At 46.1% G+C, this 15,913-nt stretch overlaps 1 protein-coding gene across 5 annotated transcripts in view; it reads right to left on the bottom strand.

Annotated features, from left to right (window-relative positions):
• The window catches only part of LOC148025533 (putative peptide/nitrate transporter At3g43790), a 292,616-nt gene that overhangs the window by 101,336 nt on the left and 175,367 nt on the right, over window positions 1–15,913 (bottom strand). For all 5 annotated transcript variants that reach the window (XM_087692714.1, XM_087692713.1, XM_087692715.1 and 2 more), the window contains exons 8-9: window positions 15,054–15,103; window positions 14,873–14,948 (exon numbers count right to left, since the gene is read on the bottom strand). In XM_087692714.1, the coding sequence (XP_087548840.1) occupies window positions 14,873–14,948; window positions 15,054–15,103 (126 nt within the window). The remainder of the gene's footprint in view (window positions 1–14,872; window positions 14,949–15,053; window positions 15,104–15,913) is intronic.

Raw genomic sequence — 15,913 nt, 5'->3', positions numbered from 1 at the left:
ATTCGGCTCAGCTGGCAGGGCTGTCTCTTCCTTTGGGCCAACACTTCATTAGCCAATCTTTGGCTGATGACACCTTTATGATTTTGCAGGCGGACAGGGACAACATTCGCAAGGCATTAGAGGTTTGGACGCTTTTTGGTCAAGCCTCTGGGCTTCGTATCAATGCCTTTAAGTCCGCCATTCTCAGTTGCACGGAGCTTGATTTACAGTCATTAGGCTGGCAAGGCCAGGTGGTTTCCCATGGCTCTATTGTCAGGCATCTTGGATATCCAGTGGGGGTGGATGTACGGCCAAAGGACCTGCTGGACTGGATTTCACAAAAACTGGCGGCAAAGTTTATGTATTGGAAGTCGCAAGCGTGGCCCTTCCATGTCCGCCTCAAAGTGGCTCAGTCAATTATGCTCCCAATGCTATCGTATTTCCTGCCATTGTTGCCATGGACGCCTACTACTTTGAAGCCTCTCACTCATCCCATCCGTTTCATGCTATGGAAGAAGGATTCTCTGCAGGCAGGCATTTCTTGGATTTCATGGTCACATACATGTACCCCTAAGCGCATGGGTGGTGGAGCTCTTTTGGATGCAGAACATCATATGCTAGCTCTCCGTTGGTCCCTTTTTCGGGCCATGTGTGTGGATCATCACCCGTGGACCATCATAGCCCGTTATTTTCTTGAGGACAGCGGGCTCCGCCATGGTAACACCCGGCTTCGGGCCTCCTGGTGGCATGTCCTTAATGTTGACTCCCGTTTTTCCAGCTCCTCTTCCCCTTTGTTACTGCACTTGGTCGACTCTTGGAAAGTGGTGCTCAAAAAGGCCCGTTGGCACCCGGTAGGGGACTGCTTGCAGACTAACTCCTTTCAGCTGGAATTGTTGGCAGTATCGAGACTACTCTCATGGGAAGATAAACATCAGCTCAGACTGCGATTTAACCGCATGGCCCGTTTAGGTGTGACGTCGGTTGCGGATGCTACCCTTGCCACGTGCAACGTCCTCGTTTCCTTTCGGACTGCTAGGCGACTTTTCAAGATCCCGCGCGGATACCGTGATTTATGGGGAAAGCTTTCGGCGGAGCTTCAGGGCAGGCAACCCTTTCCTACCCTGGCTGTGGATCGCCCTTGGCAGGACTGGGACCTTGTAGGCCGGTTGAGTCTGGAAAAGGCCTCTACTAATCAGGTCTATCATCTTCTTATTCAGGATCGCCAATGGCTGGGTAACAAAGCTAATACTGTTTGGGGACTGCGGAAATCGCTGACATGGTGGCAGACAACGCTGATGGAGGGCTGGCTGAATAAGGCACCTTTCAAATGCAAGGTCTTTCTTTGGCGGGTAATGATTGGTGGTCTTCCTCTTGCCTCGGCCCTTGCCAAGCGTCGCATCTCCAATGGCAATTGCTTCTTCTGTACCACTACGGCGGAGTCGGCTCGACATCGTTTTCTTTCTTGCCCGCTCGCCAAGAATATCTGGTTACTCTTGTCGCACATTTGGCGCACTGTGGTGGGCTCCTCGCTAACTCCTTTCGACTGGGTTTTTGTGCGCCCGAAGTATCCCACACCGCCACAGTTGCATATGAAGATATTATTTCACTTTTTCAGATATTGGGGATGCTGGCACATTTGGACCACGCGCAATGCTTTTCTCTTTGATTCGGCCTCTAATGTACCGCGCCATGTTGCCAGGCTTAAAGGCCTCTTGCACTGGCAGTTATATCTCATCCGACACGCCGACTTGCTCCCTCGGGAGGATTTGCTTCCTTGGCATATGGCAATTGCCTCTAGGTCGTTGCCATGATTCGTGTAACTTTTTAGTGCATTACTACTGGGATTTTTCCCACGTTGGCCTAGGGCCCTCGTGCCTATTGTAATCAGAAAGAGAGAGAGCGAGCGAGAGAACTTTTTCACCTGATGGCTTAGTGTCATCAACTATCTTGTAATCAAGTAATCTTGTATTTTTCGTAATTAATACAATTACCTTTTACGAAAAAAAGAGAGCCCTGAACGCCTGCGGTATCCTGTTGTGTCAGCGCGCAGAGCTGAGGCAGCCGCATAGAGAGAGAGAGAGAGAGAGAGAGAGAGAGAGAGAGAGAGAGAGTCTTGTGATGCTGTGTTCCTGCCTCGTGCACCACCTGTTTCCCTGCCTCTGACTAGCGCAGGGTCCCGTTTTGCCCTGCCCGACACTTCGTCTCCTACCCTTGCCTTCTAGAGGCCTGTCTTCTGCCCTGCTCGAGCTACGTCTGTCTTTTGCCCTGCTCGCGGCTCTGTCTTTTGCCCTGCTCGAGCTACGTCTGTCTTTTGCCCTGCTCGCGCTCTGTCCCAGCACGACTGTCTATCATCGTCAACCTAATCTGACATTCTTGTGGCGCCCTGCCCTGCGTCTACTGCTGACAGCGAAAGTCTGACGACCTGCTCTAGTCCCGGGCAGACTGTGGCAGCAGGTCTGTCATTGTGAAAGTGACTGCAGACTGAAGACACCTGTGACACAGGATGACAACAGACTATTGATCTGTACCTATTTGTAAATACACACACACAGAGAGAGAGAGAGAGCCCTGCAAATAGCTTCAGATCTCTTGTTAAAGTGGTGATACAACATGGCTGGTCTGGACATGGCCTTTATTGACCAAACGTTGGCAGCCCTTGGTCCGGATTCTGAAACAGAGGAACCAGAGGATATGGTTCCTTGCACAGAGGAGATGCCACCTGGTCCTGACTTCTAGCCTGCAGGCAAACGCACCAAGCATATTTCGGAAGATACAATGGATCATCAGGAACGTTCTTATGCTCACGTTGCTTCTGATTCTATGGATTCTTAGGATGTTGACTGCGAGCATTTGTTGGAGTTTGCCAACACTCTGCTTGATGATTATGTTCAACATAATCATGAAGCGTTTTCAGACTCTGACACTGAAGATGTTTTGGAAGCCACTGCGGATCCTAAAAATGTTTTGCGCTCATTCTCAATGTTTTATGAACGCGTTATTATACTCTTCTTCACTGGTAGGATCCCAGTGCTTTCCTATATTTGCCAGTGGCTGCAAAGTCTACTACAAGGGGAGTGTGTTGAAGAGATTTTTGTTGGGCCCCGAGGCTTTTATGAGGTGCTGTTGAAATCCGAGAAGCATCGTGCTAATTTGCTGATTAAACTGCCATTGTTCTTTGATCGCCGTCAGGTCCATGTTGTGCCATGGCACCTAATGGCAGATTTTCAGCGCTTGCTTCAACACGAATGCCCGGTGTGGGTTGAAGTGGAAAACTATCCAGCTGTCTATTGGCCACTATTAAATGATGCCATGACCGTTGTGGGCACTGTTTTGGTTCCCCCGAGCCTAAGGGCCACGAATCGTAACCGTTTGTGTATGTTATGGGACACTGCTCGGAAAAGGCCTGCTTGGTTACGTCTTAATTGCTTTGGCATGCATCCTTTGCACTTTCATTTAAAATGGGGTAACTTTGCAGGGCATTGTTTTTCGTGTGGAAAATTGGGGCATTTTATGGCCGAATGTCTAGCAAAGCAACTGACTTCAGATGCTAAGCATGCTTTGCCTCCCATGGAAGATATGGTACTTGATGCTCCGTCGTAGGATGCGACCGAGCCACCTAAAGTTTTGGATAAAGGCAAACAACATGTTTCGGGTTTGGATTCCCGTGGCAATGAGTGGATAGATGTACGTGCCAAAAAAGGTAAAAGGTTTGATGCTGGCATGGCGGATACTGTGCCTAATGCTTCACAAGATTCCTTGCGTACTTATATGCGCAGAAAAGACATGTCTTCTTCAGAGCACACTACTCATGCTATGGTTTCTTCTGCTCCTCGCAATCAGCCCACTAGGAAAGTATATATAGATGGTCCGAAGGGCCTACCTGCTAAGTTGGCTTTTGATACTAGAGGTAACGTGATTACCCCATGGGATCGTCGTTATCCCTGTTCCATTCCCAAGACAGTGGATACACTGTCTACCTCTAAATCTGGCCGTCAGAACTCTTTTGCCGTGTTAGCTGATTTTTTGGATGAGGGAGTCCTTGACATTCTAGTAGAAAAGGTTAAATCAAGGCAAGATTTGCCTCGTTCCTGATTTTCTTTTTTTAATACACATGAAGATAGCCACATGGAATGTGCAAGGCATTTGTTCTCGCAATAAGCAACATGCCATGTGGAGTTTATTGCATGAGAATCAGTGGGATGTCTTGTGTGTTGTTGAGCACAAGAGTCACGGTGAAGCAGGAAAAGTTATGGATTGCCATGGGTTTCGCTTGTTTTATGCAGGGACACATGCCATGCATTATTCTGGTGTGCTTATGATTGTACATGAGAAATATCAGCCTGTTCTTATTAAAAATAATATACATGGTCGTTTTGTGGTGATTGAAGTTTTATTTGAAGGAGAGATCTTATGGTTACTTGGGCTCTATGCTCCAAATGGCCCTTTATCCCGCCGGGATCTTTGGAATACTTTGCAGACCTCCTTGTCACTTCGCAGATGGGGTTTTTTGATGGGGGATTTTAATATGTGTGTTGATCCTTCACAGTCCACATCAGAGCATTCGGTGATGGACGCTCCGGAAAGCCGTATGTGGAATGCATTTGCTCTTGCCGTACTTAAGCAAGATCTCTGGTCATGGCTACACCCTTCTTCTACAAGGTTTACCTTTCATTCTACATAGTATACAACTACATGGTTGCGATTGGACCGCATGTACATCATGCAGGATGATGCTTTTCTTCCTGAGATGCTGGAAATGAAAGTGTTGTAGCAATATGCCTTGTCGGACCATTTTCCTCTACAGCTTGAGATGCTTGTTCAACCCATTGCACCTTTTAAGCAATTTTTGGATAGACTCCCTTTGCGTTTCAACTCGCCTTATTTAAAGCATTCAATCTTTCAGGACTATATGCAGCAATTGATTGATAGATTTTTATTAGACTTCTCCTCCGAGGGCAATGCTTCTTTTGAACGATTGCTCTCTAATGTGCAGCGGGTTGTTCGGTAGTATGGGATCCATCATGCCTCTCTTTGTCGGCGGCGTCGACAAGCAACGGAGGAATTAGTGGCTTTGGTTCGTTCTCTACTGGTGGAGACTCCAGATGACATATTTCTGTTGCCATTGGCTATGCGTTTGGCTGATCTTATTAAAGAGTTTCAGTTGAAATCTTATCAGCAGGCCAAATTGCAAAATTTGACTGAGAATTTGCAAGATAGTGCTTGTCAAACTCATAAGTTCTTTCGAGCTCTCCATGCATCTCCTGCTCGAGAGAATATGACTAGACTCCAAGATGCAGAAGGTCAAATGGTCATTGATCCTCAGACTATTGTGAATATGTGTAGGAATTATTTTCTAGACCTTCTTGGTTCTACTCCTTCACCTTCTGACCAAATTACTCATGCCCGCTTAGTTTTCTATGATTTGATCCGCAATCAGGTTCCACATGACATGCAAACTACTTTGGAGACAGATATTCGTGAGGAGGTTATGGATGTTTTGTTACACTTGCCCAAGGATAAAAGTCCTGGTTGGAATGGTCTCACCAATGAATTCTTTGAGGTTTTTGCTACCCGAATGGTGAAACCATTGACGGCTATGTTTCAGCAAGTTTGGGAAACGGGATTCATGCCTTCTTCAAGGAAAGAACGACTTATCAAACTGCTTCCAAAAGTTCCTTCGCCGTCTATATTGAAACATTGGCGACCAATTTCTTTGATGGGTTCTATGTATAAAATCTTTTCCAAAGTAATGGCGAATCGGCTCCATAAGCATCATCCTGCCATTGTGCATCCTCTTCAATATGGTTTCATTAAGGGCCGAAACATTCTGCATAATGTCTTGAATGTACAAATGGCTATTGACTATGCAAGGCACTCTAATCAGGAGGTGGTATTGATTCAATTGGACCTGGAAAAGGCTTTTGATTATTTAGACTGGTCTTTCATTGCAAAACTTATGTCTACTATGGGCTTTGGTACTCGGATGTCTCGTTTGATCTACACCATTAGTGCTGCGGCTTCTTCGTGAGTTATGCTGAATGGTGGTGTTACCGAGCCATTTGTCCTTGCACGCTCTGTTAGAAAAGGTTGCCCTTTGAGTCCTCTCTTTTTTCCCCTTGAGACTTATCCGGTTCTTTCAATGTTATCTCATATGGTAGCTTCTACTCAGTTGGCTGGTTGTCTCTTCCTTTTGGACAACACTTCATTAGTCAATCCTTGGCTGATGACAGCTTTATGATTTTGCGTGCGGACAAGGATAATCTTTGCAAAGCATTAGATGTTTGGACTCTCTTTGGTCATGCTTCTGGTCTTCATATCAATGCTTTGAAATCAGCCATTCTCAGTTTTGCAAGGAGTCAGATTTGCAATCATTGAACTGGCAGGGAATGGTTGTTCCCCATGGTTCCATTGTCAAGTATCTTGGGTACCCTTTGGATGTTGATGTTCGGCCCAAGCAACTACCAGAGTGGATTTCACAGAAACTGGCAGCTAAGTTTCTGTTTGGAAGTCACAAGCTTGGCCCTTCCATGTTCGCCTCAAAGTGGCTCAGACAATAATGTTGCCAATGCTCACATATTTCTTGCCATTGCTGCCTTGGACTACTACTACATTGAATGCTCTTACTCAGTACATTTGTTTCATGTTATGGAAGGACTCCTTGTATGCAGGCATTTCATGGATTTCTTGGTCGCATGCATGTACCCCCAAACGCATGGGTGGTGGGGCTATTTTGGATGCCGAAGCTCATATGCTGGCACTCCGTTGGTCTCTTTTTCGTACCATGTACTTGGATCATCACCCGTGAGTCTTTATAGCCCGTTATTTGCTTGAGGATCACAGGCTTGTGCATGGTAATACCCAAATTCGGAGCTCCTGGTGGCATGTTCTTAATGCAGACTCTCGGTTTTCTAGTCCTTCATTGTCCCTGCTTGCTCATTTGGTATGTTCCTCGAAATTGGTTCTCCAGAAGGCTCAGTGGCATCCAACAGAGGACCGCGTAGCTACTAACTCTTTTCAACTGGAATTGTTGGCAGCCTCACGATTACTTTCTTGGAAAGGCAAAAATGAGCTCAGATCAAAATTTAACCACATGGCACGTTTGGGCTTGACTTCAGTTGTTTGCAGATGCCACCCTTGCCAGTCGCAATGTGTTGATATCATTTCGTACAGCCAGGAGGCTTTTCAAAATCCCTCATGGATACCATGATTTATGGGGACAGCTTTTGATGGTGCTCCAGAGCAGACAACCCTTTCTTGCCCTTGCTTCGGATCGTCCCTGGCACGACTAGGACCTTGCAGGCCGGCTGAATTTGGAAAAGGCCTGAGCTAACCAGCTGTATCATCTTTTGATTAAAGATCATCAATGGCTGGTTACTAAAGCTAATACTGTATAGGGATTGCATAAATCTCAGTCATGGTGGAAGGTAACTGTGATGGAGGGATGGTTGAACAAGACACCTTTCAAATGCAAGGTCTTTCTTTGGAGCGTGATGATTGGTGGTTTTCCTCTTGCTTCATCCCTTTCCAAGAGTTGAATCTCCAACGGCAATTGTTTCTTTTGCACCAGTAGTGTGGAATCGGCCCGTCATCGATTTATTTCTTTCCCTCTCGCTAAGAAAATCTAGTCACTCTTGTCAGCGGTTTGGCAAGCAATGGTTGGTTTCTCGCTAAGCCCTTTTGATTGGGTTTTTGTGCGGCCCAAATACCCCACACCGGCACAGTCGCATATGAAGATCTTGTTTCACTTTCTTAGATACTAGGGCTGTTGGCACAATTGGACCATTCAGAATGCTTTTCTTTTTGATTCAGCCTCTAATGTACAGGGACATATTGCTAGGCTTAAAGGTCTCTTGCATTGGCAGATAGATCTGATTCGGCACTCTGACTTACTCACTCGGGAGGACTTACTTCCCTGGCATATGGCAATTTCCTCTGCGTCTTTGCCATGACTTTTGTAACTCTTTTGTCGTTTAGTACTTTATAAATATAACATCCATTACGAAAAAAAAGAGAGAAGGGTCTCCTAGGGGAACTTTGGTCCCGGAATGTGTTGCCAATTGATACTCTTACACTACTTAACTTCGTGTAACCTAGCAACCTCTATATTTTGTTATTGTTGATCAACAAGTTTGTAGCTGATATATGCCATCTTTTTTTTTGCAAGTAAAATGTGGCTGATTATATTACTAAAAAAAACTGATTACCACGGAGTGCTCATGCTCGACAAACTAGCTGGAGCTGATGCGAAGTCACAAGTACATCATGTCTACAAGCCTCTCAAGGCGGTCTGGGGGGGATGGGGGCAAGAAGCCATGGAGGGGGAATGTATCACCATTTGGGGCTGCCTGCCTGCATCATGCAAAAAAGGTCTTGGACTCCCCAGGTGCGCAGGAATGAAAACGGAGCTCCTCACGGGCTCGAGACTCGCCTTGCACCTGGTTCCACCGACCATGGAGGGGAGTGGATGATGGAGGTCCAAAGCTCTGCCATAGTCGCCTGTACTAAAAGGCTCTCCCCGCCAAAAACCTCCTGACAGCACGCCTTCCAGATGTGCCATCCAATAAGACTCCCTACGATCTCCCATACCTCTGAGCGGTCTGCTGTGGGCTCCAGTACTTGGGGATTGGGTAAAGCCTCCAAGCCGACCACTTCACAAAGACCCAGCCTCAATGATGAAAATCGTATCCTTCATCCCGGCCTCATACAAAAGGTGACGGCCCTGGCTGACTACCTGCCAATAGAAAGCTCCCCACAAGATACATCCAAGGCTCGGTACTAGACGGCGGAGAATGTGGCATGCTCCTCAGACCTCTCCACACGAGTTGTGCTGCCTCGCATGACCAAAGGAAGTGCTTTGGAGTTCCAAAAGCTACTGTGTGCAGCGTTTACACCCTCCATCCTGCTGCATCGGGGCTAGCCAACTCCCCACCACCAGACCTCCATGTGCCAAAAGCCATAAGAAATACGATACCCTCCTCGGCCTCCAGCTGTCCCATAGGCAGCACCGCCAGAAATTCCGACGGAAGGCATCCGTGATGCTGTGCTCCACCCAATATCTGCTACGCGAGGGCACCCAGTCCATATCCTCCTACATCAGTACATGTCTATCAATCCTAGCTGTATACTCCAAGAACCTCGGCGGCTTCTTGGCGACCGTAGTTATTACATTAATGAATGCAACACTATGGAATGGGGAAACAACACGAGGGATAACCATCCGGGGGCCTTGGCGCCGGTATGATGTTCAGGGGAGCTTAGGAAGAAAGTGAGTTAAATTAGCATAACTTACTAGAAATTGACGACTAGCAGGGGAAGACACGTTCATGTTCCTTCTGGCATCTTTCTAAGTGTGGCTAGGTGGCGAATGGACAGGCTCTCGTGCTTCCCTACATCAGGCGATTGAAACTGGAGTTCCGCTACGCTACACTGGTATCAAAACCATTTGCGACCTAGAGAACCATTCACGACCTGGAGACGGGCGGCAACGATTCTGTCCGTTCGTGACCTGGAGACGGGCGCTGCTACTAAGGGCCGTGTTCAAGCCCATCCGCTACTAAGGGCCGTGTTCAAGCTTGGCGTGCATCTCAATACACGTGGCCGGTGATATCTGCCACCTGTAAATTTTTTTGTGATTTGCAGACCTAAAAGGATTATTCTCCCGATGTAGTGAAAAGGGGGGGTATTCTTTACCTCGCATCGCAGGAGCATAACACCCACTTGGTCGAGAGCAGCTGATTAACGTAGGCATTTGCGATCTAGCAACCAGAAATAAGACGATTTTCTACAAGCTTGCCGTGGAAGCTTTTTACAGCCTTGGACACTGTACCGAATTTCACGAATTTCCAGCGTGCTGAAAACTGGAATCAGGCGAACGCAATAGAGGGAAGTGCTCCACTTTTTTCTGCAAATTTCTTATATTTTCTTTCAAATTCCAATGTATAGATGGAGGGGAAAGAGAAAGAGGGTGCAACAGAAGGCTCTCATTCCGAGAACCACCCTATGGTGGATCCCCATGAAACTGAAATGCAAGAAGAACACTGGGAAGAAATTTTTGCTACACGAGAGCAATTTGATGATTGAACTGCTCATGTGCAAGCACAGGGGGTTTAAATGGAGTTGCTAACTCAAGCACTCACCGAAGTAAAATCTCAATTAGTCTTATTACTAGAAAGGGCCAAAAGGGATAAAAGTAAAGCAGAAGCGGTCGCTAGGAGGACCTAGTTGACCACCAAGGCTCGGCCCGCTAAGGAAAGGCAAGCAGTACTCCAGTAGGTCAGCTTCTGCCTGATAGAGTCGACAACTGGAATAAACTGCTGGGCAGGAGTGATGTGGAGTCCCACCTGGAACCCTAGTATCGGATGGTCTACCCTCTGCACACCCATCTGAATCCCAAGTAGATGCCCCACTCCATGCTAGATTCTGGGTCCGTAAGGAAACCAACCGACTTTCGCCAGTTGATTTTCACTCCCGCTGCAATGCAAAACACCTCCAGAGCTAGTCTCACTCTCTCTAGCATCAGCTTATCGTCCTCTACATAAAGAGTGGTATTATCTGCATACTACTGGGTGGGGATCAGGGGGGATGATCGGCAAGGAAGATGGTGGGGAGGAGGACGATCAAGGGGTGGTGGGGTGTTCGGAGGTACGAGGCAGGTGTTTGGGGGGGGGGGGGGGGGGGATGTGTTGGGGCTGTGGGATCTCTAGCCTGTGATGCCTCCATGGGTGGTGGATGTGGAGGCCTGTGGTCCTACCGGGTGGGATGAGCAGGGGGGCTGCGGGGTACTCTGCCGGGGGGTGGACACTCGCCCTCCTACTCCATGCTGCCGTGGTTGTGTTTGAGGGGCTGACTGCGGCCCCCCTTGCCGTCTCCCTCTCAGTCGTCTCTGGACCCATGTAAAATCGTCAACGTCCACCTGCGGGCCTATCAGCGAAGCCATCTTGGCTCCAAAGAGCGTGCAATCTGTTGCCTGATGCCCAAAGTCATGGCAATGTAGGCACTGCCCTGGCTACCCAATCGCAATAACCTACTGCCTAAAAGAGTGTCCGCCTGCCTCAATCTCTAGAAACTTTGGTATATTCTTTGTATCTTTTACTGCCACCTTTGGGACTCTTGCGGGCTGTCACTACATCCACGAACGGGAAGAACTGTGCTGAAGAGCCATCCAAAGTCCTCCAGTAACTGGCGGTACTCTACAGTCAGTCCGGGGAAGAGTAAGGTAATCAGATGTCTAAGAAACCTATTATGGAGCACAAGTGCCTCCACTATGAAGCCATTGTACCAGGGAACCATGTTAATGACCCCTTCATGGAAGCATAGGGTGAGCTATCCACTAGCTCATAGGCTGCGTCTGCAAAGCTCACTCGCAACCATGAAGATCCCTTGACCCATGAGAACTACCTCCACGATTTGCACTGTGCCAATGCGCAACATGGAGTGAATCCAATCCCGAAGCTGGGCCCTAGATGGGGAATGTCCTACGACCTTTGACCAAAGATCGTTGTTTCTTTCAGCTCCAACTCTGTGGCACGGACTGCTAAGAGCCGTTTCTTAGAGAGAATGACTAGGGGGCACTCGCAGAATGCACCGGTGTTTGACTAGGGGGCACTCGCAGAATGCACCGGTGTTTGACCAGAGGTTTCCATTGCAGAATGATACGCAAGGTGTTTGACTAGGGGGCACTTGCAGAATGCACCGGTGTCTGACCAGAGGTTTCCATTGCACGTCCCTGCTGAGAACCTACCAATCATGCTATTGTACTACCGAGGGGGGGGTTCCCGATTGCGAGGAGGGAAATGCCTTTTTTTTTTTAAAACAGTGGGGGAGGTGTTGGACACCTCTGATGGCCGACTCTCAACAAGCGCAGCGCAGGTGTTGGGCCTAGCAGGCGGGGTTGGGGCCACAAGGCGGAAGAGGCGGGGGATCAGGGCGGAGGAGGCAGGGGGTCAAGGCGGGGGGGGGGGTCAGGGTGGGGGGAACAAGCACAGGACAGCAGGCGGGCCACTAGGGCCGTGGGGGGCCGGGGGGGAGAGGAGGGGAGGGGGGATCAGGTAGAGAGAGCTGGCAGGGGTGGGTGAGGAGGAGGCAGAGGCAACGCTGGGGGTGGTTGAGGCGGAGGCAGCGCTCCACATGGGGGGAGTAGGCGAGGGTGTAGGCGGAGTAGAAGGCGGGGGGAAGAACTGATGCGATGGCAGGGGTGGAGCGCAGCACATGCAACGGCAGGGAGCTTGCGTTTTCTTTTTTATATATCCTATTATTTTTTTAAAAAAAGATTAAGAGTAACTGAACATCATGCTGGATATTGAAGAGCATATAGAGCTTAACATAGGGTTGATTGTGACTGTTTCATATTTCTTTATCCTAACCACTCGAGCAATGTCAAAATTGGTTGCAAACGACACATTGATTCATTGTCTACATTTTGTATCTAGCATGGAATTTGATTTGTTGGCTAATAATTGATACTACTGACTGAAAATATTAGTGAAAATGGTAAGTGGGATACATGTAATGCATTCAGTCCACTGCAAATGGTAATACCCTATACTTAGCTCTTTTCAATTCAGCCAATTCGTATTTTCCACTTGCATTTCATGCCATCTATATTGGAACGACTAATAATGAACCACACTCCTTATCATTTGTTGGTATCTTTAGCTTGTCCATTACCTTCATTCATTTCAGCATACAAAAAACCTTGTTGCTTCATGAATAAATGGCTGGAACTTCTTTCCCATTATTAGCACCCTAAGGTTCACTTGACCATAACCTTGACTCATTTTGACATTTAGAAATCTCATTGCAAATATGTTTATAAGCACCTTGGCTAGAAAAAAACACCAACCTGAAAATACAATATAAGCCTTTAATAACACATCAAAAGATAATAAAAGAAGTCTAATACAAGGATGTGCAAATGACCAATCGGACAGTCTAAAATGCCCCATCGTATGTTTCTCTAGTTATAAGAACTTGTCAGAACTCCCTATGTATAGAGAAAAGCATATTTCCATCTCACGCCTCAAACTAACCCTATAATCTCTTCCATCCATCAAGGAGCATATGAGTGATCTTTGTTCAAATGCTAGAGAGGCTCTCTACTATAGGTGTGCCCTGTAAATCAATGGTATGATTGCATCTCAGTATCCAGAATAAACCAAGCGATAGTAGTAGTAATCAGCTCCCATTTGTGAATGTCCATCAACCACTCTGTTTGTGAGAAGTTTGGCATGGAAATCATGGTCCACAATTGTCCAGAAATAAGAAAGGATTAGTTCCTCCAAAAATACTCGCAGCCACATGTTGTGACCCAAGCTACTGTCCCACCAAATCATTATCGTGATTGCATTATGAAAGACCATGTTAAGGTCTCTACTCCCCTCTTCCTAGGCCCTAGGAAAATCCCATAAGCCATACCTTTGTCTCCCCTCTAGCTCTCTGCATTTTTACATGAGCTAGCCAAGCCATGAGCCAACTACCAAAGCTCCTCTATTCTATTAACCAAAACAAGATGAATGTCTTTCTCAGAATGAAGTTGTCATTGAGATTCATCAAGAAGTAAGTCAAGAAGGACAAAGAAACGCCTTATTCATGCCAAAGCTATAGGTAATAACCGGCACTGTTCTGATCTTGATCCTCCTCTTCTGTGAACTAGTGGTAGCATCTGAGACATAAGTCAATTTCTAATTGAAGTTTGTGATCATGTTACTTGACCATAAGCCAAAGAACTAACATGTTGTTTACATATTCTCCATGCAAGCTCTATCAAAAAAAGGGGTGTCTCCATATCCACTTCCCTACATCCCAATGTAATCTCTAGTAAAGTATCCTCTAATGGCCTACTGTCTCCATCCTCCGATCAGATCCAAGTCTATGTACATCTCCTATCCCAATGACAACTAATCTCTCTCTACTAGTTACAATCCCCTGAAGTAGGATATCTCCTCTAGTAAAGAGATCAATCCACTCTAGACTCTAGAGGCACTCCATCCGCCACTGTCTCTATCATAGACCATGATCCTCACTCATCTAAGGCCTTGAGTTTTGTCTCTTTATCATCCAGTACATCCAGAAACACAAATCACTCTTACCACACCAAAGCAAGTTGGGTCCTTTGCCCCAATATGCATGCGATGAGACTCTGACCTCATGTAGTGGCTGAAGAGAAGATGTTGCCTCAACTTCTCTTCCACATCAGTCGAGGCTAACTAATGAGGTTAGAAGATACCTATCTCCATTCTTGAGTAATAACAGCTGTGAATCTGACCTGGGCTGTCCTAATTATTAAAAATTGATCCATTGGACTTCATGACATTGCTAGAATCTTTTCCATCCGTACTTCTTTGATTTTGGGTAATATAATAAGAGACACCTTTCTATGCAAAAAGAGAAACTCTTTTCCACTTACAAAAAGAGGAGGTAAATGTGAAGACGCAAAAGACCAGAAGTTAACAAACATTGGAAGGTATAAAGCTAGAAAGGGACATTGGGGTCAAATAGAAAAGTCAAGTATCACATGTCATGAGTCAAGGGGCATGATCCCACATTCAAGTATGACCTTTCCATGTAGATAAATAAGACAGTTCAGCCTCAGTTCCAGAATTCCAAACATTTCTTGCAAGGTAAAATTTTGGGTACCATCGAGCTCAACCAGAAATTTGTGTTACTCCTTACTTCAGATCCAAAGTACCATCTAACCAATAGTTCAAGTAATTGACAGGATAAAACCAGCTGATGCTATTTAATTTATGACATTGAAGGATGTATCACCAATATATGCCAATAAAGCTAAACAATCTTTTGATTCAAGACAATAGTACTAAACAAACAGAATGCCAACTAGAAACTTACAGCAGTGTTTTGCTATAATCATTATATGAGTAACAGAGTCACTTACTGGAAGCAAAAAACTTGAGATAAGTCCCAGCACAGCAAAGATGGATATACACACAGAAGGAAGAGCGTAAGGAAACCTGCAAAGGTAAAAATATGTGCAGCCTATAAGCTTTGCACTGCGTTACCTTGTGAATTTTCCATACAACAGACATTTTCTGTCATGTACTTGAGCAGGATTATACCTGTCAAATAATGATCCACTTGGAAAAAGTGCAGGGTACAGCTCAGCAGGCTGTAAATATGGCAGAGACCTCATGACTACATTGTCTAATTATTAAGTTGTCAAATAAAACTATAAAAGGGCATTGCCCACATAGTGAGATAACTGAGAGGAGTACACTTTTCAAGGTAGACCTGAAGTCAGAACGAGAGACAATAAGCAAGATTTCTTTTTCCTTGAATATGTAGATAGCAACTACAAGTCATTTTAGATCTTTCTGCATAAGGGATTCTCTTCTTTCCTGTTGTTCATGCTTATTTCATTAGTTATATGTTCCCCCTATCTTGTGAAACATACAGTTTCACTTATCACGCCTTGACACCACATTTCCTAATGTCCCCCTTGCTGGTGGCACCACGGCCCTCTTGTTCTTTCAGATTCAGATGTGGAACCCAGGACTAAGACTCACTTGAAGTTCCAGTGGTTGGCTTTGTTGACATGAGAACCCTTCCTGAATGGGTGGTTAAGTTCGGATACACTTGGATGGTTTTTTTAGGGTTGATGTGATTGTTACAGTCATCTTTTCTGTTTTCTTTCATCATACTGCAAAAACTCAAACCCCAAGTTATGCTTTGGATCATGCATAGATAAAAGGCTCGAGCCAAGTAAGTTGATGATGTGGCAGGCATACATGGAACTTACTACATGATTACTTAACTAATCTTAAAACAAGTGTTGCCAAGGCTGGGAAGTGAATTGATAGTTCAACTCTACATTTTGTCATATTCTCTACTTTGCTAAACCCTAATTTTGCAATCAGACCAGTGAGCACTTCAGTCAGTCGATCATTGTATAAAAAATGTGTCCTGTTCATTAATATGA

This window comes from Lygodium microphyllum, chromosome 14 (genome assembly GCF_053477565.2).
Source record: "Lygodium microphyllum isolate KBCC chromosome 14, Lygodium_microphyllum_v1.1.10, whole genome shotgun sequence".
Taxonomy (NCBI): domain Eukaryota; kingdom Viridiplantae; phylum Streptophyta; class Polypodiopsida; order Schizaeales; family Lygodiaceae; genus Lygodium; species Lygodium microphyllum.
The sequence above is the reverse complement of the archived record's forward strand: the minus strand, read 5'-3'. Positions and strand labels throughout refer to the sequence as shown.